Source organism: Gymnoscopelus microlampas (genome assembly GCF_963454915.1).
Source record: "Gymnoscopelus microlampas genome assembly, chromosome: 10".
Taxonomy (NCBI): Eukaryota; Metazoa; Chordata; class Actinopteri; order Myctophiformes; family Myctophidae; genus Gymnoscopelus; species Gymnoscopelus microlampas.
The window spans coordinates 45040283-45052480 of NC_139947.1; the positions used below are offsets into that span (position 1 = coordinate 45040283).

The 12198-nt window shown below is 44.8% G+C and overlaps 1 protein-coding gene across 4 annotated transcripts in view; it reads right to left on the reverse strand.

Moving 5' to 3' along the window:
* The window catches only part of flna (filamin A, alpha (actin binding protein 280)), a 54571-nt gene extending 43142 nt beyond the window's left edge, over window positions 1-11429 (reverse strand). For 3 of the 4 annotated variants that reach the window (XM_084068814.1, XM_084068813.1, XM_084068811.1), the window contains exons 1-2: window positions 11193-11429; window positions 2969-3452 (exon numbers count right to left, since the gene is read on the reverse strand). In XM_084068814.1, the coding sequence (XP_083924940.1) occupies window positions 2969-3338 (370 nt within the window). In that variant the 5' untranslated portion in view covers window positions 3339-3452; window positions 11193-11429. The remainder of the gene's footprint in view (window positions 1-2968; window positions 3453-11192) is intronic. The other variant, XM_084068812.1, reaches the window with a different exon arrangement.
* Window positions 11430-12198: the final 769 nt, after the last annotated feature.

The window sequence follows — 12198 nt, forward strand, 5'->3', positions numbered from 1 at the left end:
TTACACCACAGCCAGCTAGGTGGCAGCCTTGTCGCTCATGCAACAGGCTCTCGATTCAATTGCAATAGATGTGGGTTCTCATCTGAAATTGTCTGTAATCATGTGCCTAGTACTGCCTTAGTGGTAGATCATGTGAGGTTTGGCTTTTCATCTGAACGGCAAGGTGAGATTACCTGTTGGGGCCGGATCTTAGTGCAATAGTCAGACTCAGTCCTATATGAATGAGTGGAGGGGTGTGTCCCTGGCACTAAAACAGAGTCATATAAAGCTGAGTCAGTTAAGTACTTACTTGATATTCGTAATTGTACTGAGCACATGTTGATGCCTGCCTGTTGTGATCTACAGATTATGTACAGATCCAGAGGTTTTGCAGTTTAGGAACAGTGGCACTTTCAACACCCCAAAAAAAAACAGTTACCAAATTCACAATTCACATCAAATTCTAATTCAACCAAGGTCCAAGTCAAGTGAAGCAGGAGTGTAGCAGGACCAATCTGGGCCGCCCACCACTATTAAAAGAACACAGAAATGAGACCAGAGGAAATGAGTTTGTTTTTAGCTAGATTAGTAAGTTCATGTCAGATCCACAGGTCAGCTCTAAGGCCATTAAGTAATTTGTGATTCCACGCTAGCAAGTGGGCCATGACAATGTTATGGAACATGCTGTTGCATACCAACACTCAGTTCTAGAGCAGGGTGCAAAAGATGGTGCTTATAGCACACCAACACCAAACTTTCGAACAGACATCATCAGAAAAGCAAACATGATTAATCAAGAGAGATCGTAAAATGCAGACACAAAAGTGCAACATCCCCAAGAGCAAAAGACATTGAAAGATATTAACTCCAAAGGCCTATAGTTAAATTAACATTGTGTGGACATGGCAGAAAGACCAAATCTGATGGTAAAACACTGAAACCTAGATGGATGGACCAGGAACTTCAAATAAGAGGGAGAGACCTCATGCATCATGCAAGAGTCCCGATGGCAGTTTGGCAATTTGTGGCAAGGATTGCCGTCTGGGTGTGTCCATTTTCCGTAGTGAAAGGAGGAAGTTAAGGAGGAGTGTGGACTCCTCTCTCTCATCTCCAGATTAAAGTGACTCAAGCGGAGCAGCTAAGATGAGAGTGACTCAGCTGAGAGGGTGGTCAGGCCCACAGTGCTGATTGGATGGCTCATCATCACTGTCCAGCACAGCAGTTTGATTGTCAGGAGTTTATCGTTCAATTAACACATTTGGGAAATGAGGGGCACTATTCCATTAGAAATGAATGGGGGGGGGGGGCATGGGGGAGAAAGTATAATCTCTGAAACATAGGGATGCTATAGACCGCTAGATAGAATGCTAAAGACTAGACAAGACTGAATGAGAGGGCTATTCTAGTACCAATTGAGAAATCCACCCACCCATTTAGTTCCTCTTTAGATGTGCACAGACCATAGTGTTTATTTCTTCATTTTAGAACGAGAAAGCAGCCTACCGATAACTGGGTGTGTGATCCATCCTTCCATATGTGGATGGAACACACCCTGTTACATACACACAGTCAAGTCAGGGGACTGAGTGTTGTGACATTAAGACAGGGCATAACTATAATAACACCATAATCTTCTCTGGTGATCTGCAGCCCCACCTCTTCCTTTTCATGTGGCTGAATATCAGGGTCTCTATAGTTTCTTATGGACTATTGCCCTCTCCATTTACCCTAAGTGATAAGAGGACTTACAACATGCCAAGTATAAAGAATGAGGAGGTCATTGAGGACACATGCCCCAGCCCCTGTCTGATTCATAGATGCCCAGCAGTGACTCAGACCGTTACAGACATTTATTCACTCATGTCTGTGCCATGGTCTCTACCACCATGGAAAGAAGAATAGTGAAAACTGAAGGATATATAGGAGTAGGAGCCATCTATTCAATAAGCCATATGTCAGACCGGTGACATAAATCAGATCAGCATAAAAGTTATTTAATTTTAAGTCCGTTGAACTGCTACTAAAACTCACCCACCCTTATGTGTAGCAAGCAGCTGCATGTATACAAAACCCATTAAAATCGTACTCGTTTTATGCCACCCAGTCTGAGCCAACTTATTTATGTCTATAGCGCTTTGGGAGACCCGGTTCCTGCCCACTGGCACTGCAGAACATGAGGACAGACAATAGGCCTGTGTGTTTGTGTCTCCTCTCCACCTAATCATCTCTCTTCGCCTACAAGGCCTTAACTACATCCAGGCCCACAAAGTTCGGTCCGGCCCAGTCGCCAGACGGCGTGCTGAGGGGAGCAAACGGTGAAGCCTGGGGCTCCATTACAAAAGCCCAAAGCAGCACTGATCGGGACAGCCCAGACAAAGCGCTGCGCCTTTGAGCAAAAGCAACCAGAAAACGCCTAGTTTCTCACAAAAAAACACGCTCACGTCGTTATCACCGCGCTGTCATATTCCTTTTACATTTTGTTCACAGAGGAAAGGGTGGACGCTAGACTAGTGTGTGATTTCACAACTATTTACGTGACGACAGATTCGTATTTCCTTTAGGAATCACGGCGCAAACTTTTGCAAAACTTTATTCCGCTATTCCCTGAGTTGCTGTCAGCGACTCGGCATTAACGCTCAGGCCATTACTTATAAAAACCTAGCCTGTCAATATTTTTTGACAATGTGGCCGATTTTGGAATTGTGAAGTTGACTGATTCGTTCTGCAATAACCAGAACGAATCATGGATGGGTACATTAGAAACGTTAGAAAAGTACAGCTCCACCTGTGCAGAATGTGGAGGAAAGTGTGTGTAAGTAGGTGTGTTAGACTTGATTGGAACGATGCCCATATCCTACACGTTTTCATAAGCCAATAAGTTGTAGCCTACATGTCGGCATTTCTTGCACATGATCAAACTATCTTATGCAGTCTACAGTCAGATCAAACGTAGCATAAATATGGCATGTCCTTTAAAAACTTCACCCACCTATGGACACCAGCTTGATGTTCTCTTTGTCCAAGAACTCCAACGCCACCGAGACGTTCTCGAGCTGCATCTGACGGAAGGTGGGCCTCTGGTTGTACTTTCTGAACATCTTCTTCTGGGACAGGACCTCCAGGAGCCCGATGAGCCGCAGTCCGTCTCCCAGGTCCGTCTGGAGGTTGGCGATCCGCTTGTTGACGCATTTCAAGTGCTCGTTGCACCAGCGCGTGAAGGTGTTCTGCTGGATCTTCTTCCATGGCGCGTCCTCGGCCAGGTCTTTCTCCGTGGCGGGCATGTCTGCGTCCTTGTCCGGGGAGAGAGCGTTGGGAGCGGGCGCGGTGCTCTGGTGGGGACGGGGGTGGGAACCACTCATTTTTATGGTCTCGGGTGCCTCTCCGGTTCGCTGGCTGGGTTGGAGGGTGGAGTCTGTTCGAGTTGCAGGGCCGCTCCCTCTCTGTTGCTGCTCTCTTGGCTGGAGATTTTCTGTCTGCGGGAGAGAGAAGAGCGAAAGAGAAGCGTGAATATGAGGAGAAGGAATATAGCCCGGAGCTAGTGATTTCGCAAAGAAAGTAGGCGTTGTATGATTATGAACGTTGCTTGGAATAGAAAAAGCATGTGAAAGCTCATGAAATGTTGAGATGAATTGTCCCTCTCCGCCTCCATAAACATCAACGGTGTCGGGCTGTCGGTCATACTATAGAGAAGAGTAGCTTAGTACAGTCACAGTGGTTCTCAAAAGTGGATTCCAAGGACTCTCAGGGTTCCTTTTGGGGTTCTAAATGTACCCTTACAAGTCTGTAACTCTGACAGTATACAAATGGAACCAAATGGACCCGTCAGGGTCCATTTGGTTCCATTTGTATACTGTCAGAGTTAAATGGAGACCTTGAAATGTAAAAGCTTGAGAACCATTGGCCTAGTACATCCACATTCCACACCACCAAGCTCTGGTCATTTAAGATCAGTCCATATCCCTGGCTGGATCATTAGTGGGTCAAATAGTAATCTTATGTCCTATAGTGTTTGAGCCTGAATCCCCAAAATGTGTGTTTTTTTCATGTTTGCTTAAAAGATAACGGCTGTCAGGAGAGTAGACTACATGAAGGCAAGCAAGGTCAGACTTTTAATAAAGTAACATAGGAGTGAAAAGACATGTTCAACAATCTCTCACTTCTGTCACTTGTTGGTCCCTCTTCCATTCTCTCGCACTCACTCTCACCTCTCACTACGTGTCAATACCTGAAGACGACGTTGATGAAACTGCATTCTCACTTTCTAACTACCAACATTGGCCCCAGGGATCAGTAAAAGGCTAGAGACATACACCCCCTCCCGTGTGTGTGTGTGTGTGTGTGTGTGTGTGTGTGTGTGTGTGTGTGTGTGTGTGTATGTGTGTGTGTGTGTGTGTGTGTGTGTGTGTGTGTGTGTGTGCGCGCGCGTGTGTGTGTGCGTGCGTGTGTATTAGTTTATGCAAGCTCAGTTAAATCTATCAACATAAATACAATGGGACACATGCTACAGGTTGTTTTATAATGTTTACTTATGTAGGGAAGGGATAAGCTTTTAAAACATTGAACAGAATGACCATATCCCATAGGCACTTAATAATGATTGTCCTCATTTGTTTCTCTCCTTCATTTATGACATAGTTAACAGAGGCTACCATTTGAGGATGACGCTAATGGAAGGAAAAGGTGAATAGTTTATTGGGGGCCACAAGTTGGAGCGAGTCCTTGAAAGAGGTGAGGTCATTGACCATATTCACAGTGGCAATTTTGCTCTCAAACCCCCATCCTCTACCCCCGAGTATGACGTAAGAACAAAATGACCACTGTGTGAATATGGTCTCTACTCTATACTCTAGTCTAGTCTATACTATATAAGGTTGGATACTTTCGGTGGAGGAACCACTGTCAGAAGGCCCAGAGTTCTTAGCTTCACTTGTAATTCTGCACGGGAGGCTCTTGTCCGGATCTTGTGGAGGACAGAGGTCATGGGCCTCAGGCCACAATTAAATAAATATTAGCGTTTGAAAAATAGACAAACAGTGCTGCATGAAATGAGCTGGGACATATGCAGACAGGGTGTATTATTGCCTGCGGTTCTCATTATCTATTGGTCACGAGCACAGATGCCCACGCCCGCAGTATGTATCCGCAATGCTTGTGCGACTGTGCACATGTCTGTGTGTTTGTGTGCATGTATATATTACAGTGTATGTTGCTGACTGCATTTGAGCATGGATGGTGATGTGTGACATCATGCTTTGAGAAGTCTTATCTTCAAATAGGACATAACGCTGGTCCGCCTGACAAATGTGAGTGTGTCTAGACATCAGGCCCCTCCTTTCTGTGTCTCGGCTATATTGCCCAACCAAGCAAAGCTAGCTTGAGTTCATACATCAACTATGCACCCCTATAACAAACTTTTGGCAGAGCATCATGTCTTTAATGGCTACAGCTCCCTCTCATATCACCAGCCTCACGTCACCAGTGGGCAGCCAAATATCACAAGGGACAATGTTGGGTCAGGTAAACATATGGATTGGATTACCTTATCTTTTCCTTAAAAGTCTACAGTTGAGAGGGGCACATCAAAGATGCTGTCCATATTGGCTCATTTAAATGAATTTAATTGAGCAGAAAGTATTTGTAGATACCATTTGTAAGTGTTGTGCATTCTCAGCGTTAAATTAACACAGTGGATTTTACTGTGTACAGGATGGTGAGTAAAAGGGAACACGGCAGACCCTTACTGGTCCATTTTGCACCCTCAGGGTAAAGAGTGGCACTCAGGATGTGAAGATGGTAGATTAAGCAGGAGTGGGATGCACATTCACCCTCAAAAGTCACCAGGACACAGTGATATACAGTATGCCACTCAAACTGAATAGTGAATTCTTTTGACATCAACAGTGCTGATCTGTAGGAGACCCCCCTCTGTCTCGCTGTGAGTTTAGCTACAGCAGAATAACAGTGATCTGTGTAATAAGTGTAATAAGACAGTGGTCTGACAGTGGTCTCGCTGAAAATATTTTGTGCCAGGGATCCCCATGCAAGATTTGTGTTCACCAAATAATTTGGTAAAGATTTTTTTTTAAATAGCAGATCTACGAGGCGAGCTCCCAACACGTCGCACTGATTTATTTTGACCTCAACAGTTTTGATCTATCTAGGAGACCCCTTTCTGTCTCACTGTGAGTTTAGCTATAGCAGAACAACAGTGGCTGTAAAGACAGAGAGATGCGATGGTTTAGCTTTGACTAAATAAGGAGTTCGGTGCCAGGAGCCACAGTGTGGCCAGCAGCCATCTAAGAATGTTTTCCCTGTGTGTGTGTGTGTGTGTGTGTGTGTGTGTGTGTGTGTGTGTGTGTGTGTGTGTGTGTGTGTGTGTGTGTGTGTGTGTGTGTGTGTGTGTGTGTGTGTGTGTGTGTGTGTGCGTGCGTGTTTGTGTGGCTGCGTGTCTGTGTCTCTGTGTGTCTTTGTGTGTCGTGTGTCTGTGTGGTTGGAGAATTGAGGGAGAATCTGAGGAATGCCCTCCCTCCCCATAGCAACCCTATAACCCCCAGCCTTAATGACCCCCCCAATAAAAGAGCCCCATTAATCTAATACACACACACGCATGCACCAGCATGCTTTTGCTTTCACCAGGCCATTTAAAAACAATGGAACAATGGATTTAAGCAGTTTATTCACAATTTAACAGTGTTCCCTAGATGCACAATCCACCATGTCTCCATCATTTCCACAATTTCATTGCTTGCAAACTTGCCTCACAACACTCACTACGGTGGCTACAGTCATTTGGTGGAGTCTGAAGGCAAGACAGATAAACAGTGGAAACAGGAGCATGCATGGACGATATAATATAATATAATATAAGAGATGAAGGACGAGAGAGTGACATTATCTAAAGGTACTGATAGATGCAGATGCGCATGTGCACACACACACACGCACGCACGCATGCGCGCGCACACACACACACACACACACACACACACACAGACACAAATATATACGCACACATGCGGACGCGCACACACACACACACACACACACACACACACACACACACACACACACACACACACACACACACACACACACACACACCTGTGTCTGCTGCTCTGTCACGCTACTAGGTGATTGGAATTTACCTTAAGAATGACATGTCAGGACATGAGACAGACAGACAGAATGGAAGGGATGGATAGAGACATGAGAGAATAACTCATGCCTGAACACTAGTGAACACTGGATTAAGCACTCTGCCCTGTCGTTTAGTTCCCTCTAGTGGATACTTTTGGTATTGCTCTGTGTTGTGTTTGTTGCTCCACTTTTCTCCACTCAGTTTTATTTCCCTCTATTGTCTCTTGTTCCACTTTTCTCCACTCAGTTTATCTTCCCTCTATTGTCTCTTGTTACACTTTTCTGCTTTACCTCTATTTTGCACCATGCATTGACCTTGAGTTCCTCTTCCACTCCTGTTCTCACCTCAGTCTTTTTGATCCACATCTGCCTTCTCTCTCTCCTCTCACACTGTCACCTCTTCTTATATTCTTCTCATATCACCCCGATGTTTTTATTTATGTGGGAGAAGTACATGTAAGTCCAGGGGGGGTCCCCAGAATAATTAAGAACCCAGGTGGTTCCCCAGCTAAATTAAGACACAATTATTTCACCAGCTAGAAGAGAGAGAATGCTGCGCCCCAGTGGCAGTGCCTATTCAGATCATAGGTTTCAGTCTCTCCACTGCTGTCTCTCCACCTATAGTATAGTCAGTTGTAGAATTCTGTACTAAATCTAATCTAACAACAAAAATCCTCTCTTATTGGGGTCTGTGTTCTTAATATCAATCGGGGTGTCTTTGACATTAAGACATTTGAGAACCACTGGTTATGAAGATCTTGGATTCAAAACTATGATTCAATAAGCAAGTAAAACATCTAATTGACAGCTGAGGACAATTTGGTCGACAGCTAAAGGATGTATTGGACATTAGCACTAGTTTGGCTGTGGGAAACCAACCGCAAACCACTGAGCAATAAGTTCTGTCCTGTTGTTGTGCAATCATCATAGCTTTCAGGCTGAGTAAGATTTTTTTTTTAAGAAGAAGAATATAATGTACATTAAGAAACGCCAATCATAATTATGGATGTTATTATAAATACAAGATTATGATTATGGATCAATTATCTCTTCCTCTTCTCTCTCGCACAAAATTGTGTTATTGTCAGACCAGCCAGTGATTCAGATGGCAATCTAACTACGCCTATTGTTCACCACACCCAATCAGCCTCAGCAAAACTCAATAGAGGAAGTTTGATGAGCGATGCTCTAACCACAAGACACTCACACTCACACTCATACACACAAAACACACATCTATGTGGTGGTGAATAAAATGAGGCGCGCAGATTACAGCAAATTGTGGTTTTGCTCTTCCATCGAGAGAGACAGAGAGAGAGAGAGAGAGAGAGAGAGAGAGAGAGAGAGAGAGAGAGAGAGAGAGAGAGAGAGAGAGAGAGAGAGAGAGAGAGAGAGAGAGAGAGAGAGAGAGAGAGAGAGAGATGTGTGTGTGCATCTCTCATTTATACAGTCTATGGTGTGCATGTGTGTATTTAGGTGGCACTTGGTTGCTGTTTCTCAAAAGTAGGTCAGGTATGTCAGATAAGGGCAACATAAACATTTCCATCATGCTTCATTGCTTCATGTATCTGTTGTCATATTGTTCATAAGGTTTCTTTATTGGAAACATTAGTAGAACACTATTACTGCATCATGGGAAGACCTACATTTGAAATGAATAATAACAATCTCCCCCTCATGGATATTCCTTACATCAGAAACCAAATATACAAATATGGAGAAAAAAAACATATTCATGTTTTAAACTTTTGAGTTCACAAGACTTTTATGGCTGAAGTCGCCTTCTAAAATAAAGGTTTGGAAACCTTTGGCGCACGGTCTGTTCACTTGGGAATGAAAATGAAATGACACATTCCATTGGTTTGGTCTTAACTTCTCCACAACAAAGCCCAGTTGTCTTTCATTCAGCTGTCCCATGTCCTCTTTCCACTCTTTGTTCACACACACCGCAAAATCTTGAGTGTTGTTTTAAATCTGAGTGTAAAAATGTACAAAAAGGGTCCATTCTGGTCTGTTTTTACACTCTCAGAGTTAAATAAACACTCAAGGTTTTGCAGTGCACAGTCCCTATAGTGGAGACAGCTTAAGCCTGTAAATCAAGACAGTGTAGGCTACTGTTGATATAGAGCCATAAACAACCAGATTAATGTGACCATGGTCACTGGTCCAGTCATATGACCATATAACATGATTCCATCAATGTTGTGATAAGTGTTAAGTACAGACAGTAGCCTATAGAGGATATCTTACTATCTAGCCTATGCACAACAATCCCATATAACTAATGGAATTACATTTATCATTCAAGGATAAAACTAAATTAAGCTGCTATCGTTTAACAAGCGAGGAGCTTCGGGTTAGTACATGTTTTTTTCCAGAGTGCATCCCAAACAAACATAACTCATGTTAAGACGTGAGAAGTGCATGTGCTCTCCTGTGGGTGCCTCTAATGCAGCGGTTATCAACCAGTGGTCCGGGGACCACCAGTGGTCCTTGAGGGGGTTCCAGGTGGTCCCCAGCTAAATGATGGAGAGTTGGTAACCAAATGGACCCTTATATATCTTTAACTCAAGAGTTACATTATTGTTAAACATCTGCATTCATTTATTAAATTATTGTTATTTTGATCAACGTTTGCCTGTTATCTCTCCTATGGTACCAACATCAATACAGCATGGAATTGGGGACAAAATCGTATCCAACGATAACAAAATATTCTAAGTATTGGGTCTGAGCTAAATCTCATCAAATGGTGGTCCGTGACTCAAAATGCCGAATAAATAATGGACCTTGATATGAAAAGGTTGAGACCCACTGGTGTAATGCATCTGGGGGTGTGAGACCCGTTCTCGGCGGCGGGGGGCGCACGCAGCCACCAGGCAGGCCCCCGGTAACGGTAAAGCATTGGAGCAGCGGGACAGTGTCAATGTTTTACCATATTTGGTGTGGAACCCCTCATTATAATACCGGGGGAAGGAGATGCTTCGGTGAAGTTCGGTCTGCTCTCGTTCTCTCTCTATGTGTGTGACGCGTAAGTTCACTCATGTTCGTTCGTGACAGGAGTGACAATGACAGCCCATAGACAAACGTCGCACGTACGACGACCGCCACTGCGTGTTAGATGCAGTGGGATCTTTTCATGGATGGATGATAAGCTGTTCTGTCGTGCTGTCCAGCTGTTAAACAAGATGGTCCCAGTCCAGCCTCCTCTATATCATCTGCCATGAAACTTCCAACACCAGCCAAAACGTAAAGAGACGTACAACCGTCGCTGTAAAAGTTAGTGGAGTGGGAGAGGTGTGGCGCTCCACAGAAGCAGCCCACCCGGTGAGGGAATGAACTCTATCGTCTATATCAGTGGTTCCCAAGCAGTGGGTCGGGACCCATCTTTGGGTAGCGGGCACATTTGTATGGGTCGCGAGTAAATATCTCCCTTTTTCCGTTTGCTACATTTAAAACAAAATATATATATTTCGAAAGATTTAAACAAGTTTAAACAAAAAAAATCACAACCTTTCATCTATTAAAAACAATTTCAACATGTGTCAAAAGTATTTCATAAAAACAAAACAAAAAAAAATCTAATCATTTCCATTAATAAATAAATTAAAAAGTTTAAGAAGTAGTGAAAATAGCAGATCTGCAAGCTCGCAACTAGGCGCAAAGCAACGTGTTGTGTGCTTGCAGATTTGCTATTTTCTCTCGTTAGGGTCCCGGACTCCCGGGCAAACGTCTAATTTCTCTTTTGGGTCTCGAGCTAAAAGGTTTTGGAACCACTGACTGGTCTATATCCATTCCCATATAAACAGTGCCGTCCAATGTGACTGTGTTCCACATCGCTCCAAGATGGCACTTCAAACAGAATGGTAGCCAAAAGACCAACAGGTTTACCGAATCCAATCAATGGCAAGTGTTTAATATGGGCGAGCGCATAACACGGCGCGTTTGGCTCACATGCTGGCATCACCTACCTACCCGTTATCTCAATAGTGGCCAACTACCGTTGAACCAAGACAACGACGCGGACACCGCGACATTCATTATAATAGGGATGAAAAGGTAACTGTAACACTTACGTGTGTATCGTGTAACGCTCTCTGTAAGAAGCTGGTGTGTCGCTATCCCGGTCTGTGTGCGTGTTGCCCGTAGTACGCCTGTCTCCTGTGCGCTCAGTGCGCGCAACGTTCGCAGAGTGTGTGTGGTTGCGGACCTCCCTCCCCGTGCGCAGCAGCAGCAGCAGTCCCGTGGGGAATGCTTATGGTTGTATGGTGGAAAAGAAAGAGGGAGTTCTCTCCTCTCTTTTTCTCTTTTCTATCTAAACCCTCTCACTCGGTCCTACCGCGAGAGCCTTAATTGGTAAAGTATCAAAGGGGGGAATGGGGGTGTGTGTTCCTTTCTCCTCTTCTCTGTGCTGCTTTTATAGGGGTGACGTCATGACCGCGCCTTCGGATTTTAAAGGTATGATGTCAGTGCATGGCCTCTACATTGCCCCATATCTCTCCTCACATCTCAGCCTTGCTGGGGGTGCCAATATAGGGTCTCTCTCTCTCTCTCTCTCTCTCTCTCTCTCTCTCTCTCTCTCTCTCTCTCTCTCCCCCTTCCTCTCTTCACCCCTCCCTCTTTGCCTGTGTGTGTGTGTGTGTGTGTGTGTGTGTGTGTGTGTGTGTGTGTGTGTGTGTGTGTGTGCGTGCGTGCGTGCGTGTGTGTGTGTGAGAGAGCAAGTGAGCTGTTGGTGGGACCCCACATCTCTCTGCACTCTGTCCACCTTCCTGTTATCTGTTATTGTGCAGACAGGCCACTGAACATAAGAGAGCCATGTTTCTCTCTCTGTCAAAGCCTGCTCTGACTCAACACTGTGGGGGGACGGGCTTGGGGGGTGGTTTGTCTGTGTGTTTGTGTGCATGGGTGCATGTGCATGTGCGAGCGCGCGTGCGTGCGTGCGTGCGTGCGTGTGTGTGTGTGTGTGTGCACTCTCCAGCTGAGTATTGGCTCAGGGAACAGGAATGTTCAACCTCTCATGTGCCCTCTCTGCTTACAGTTCATCAGTCTGGTTTAGAAGGAGGGGGGGTGGAGGTGAAAGGG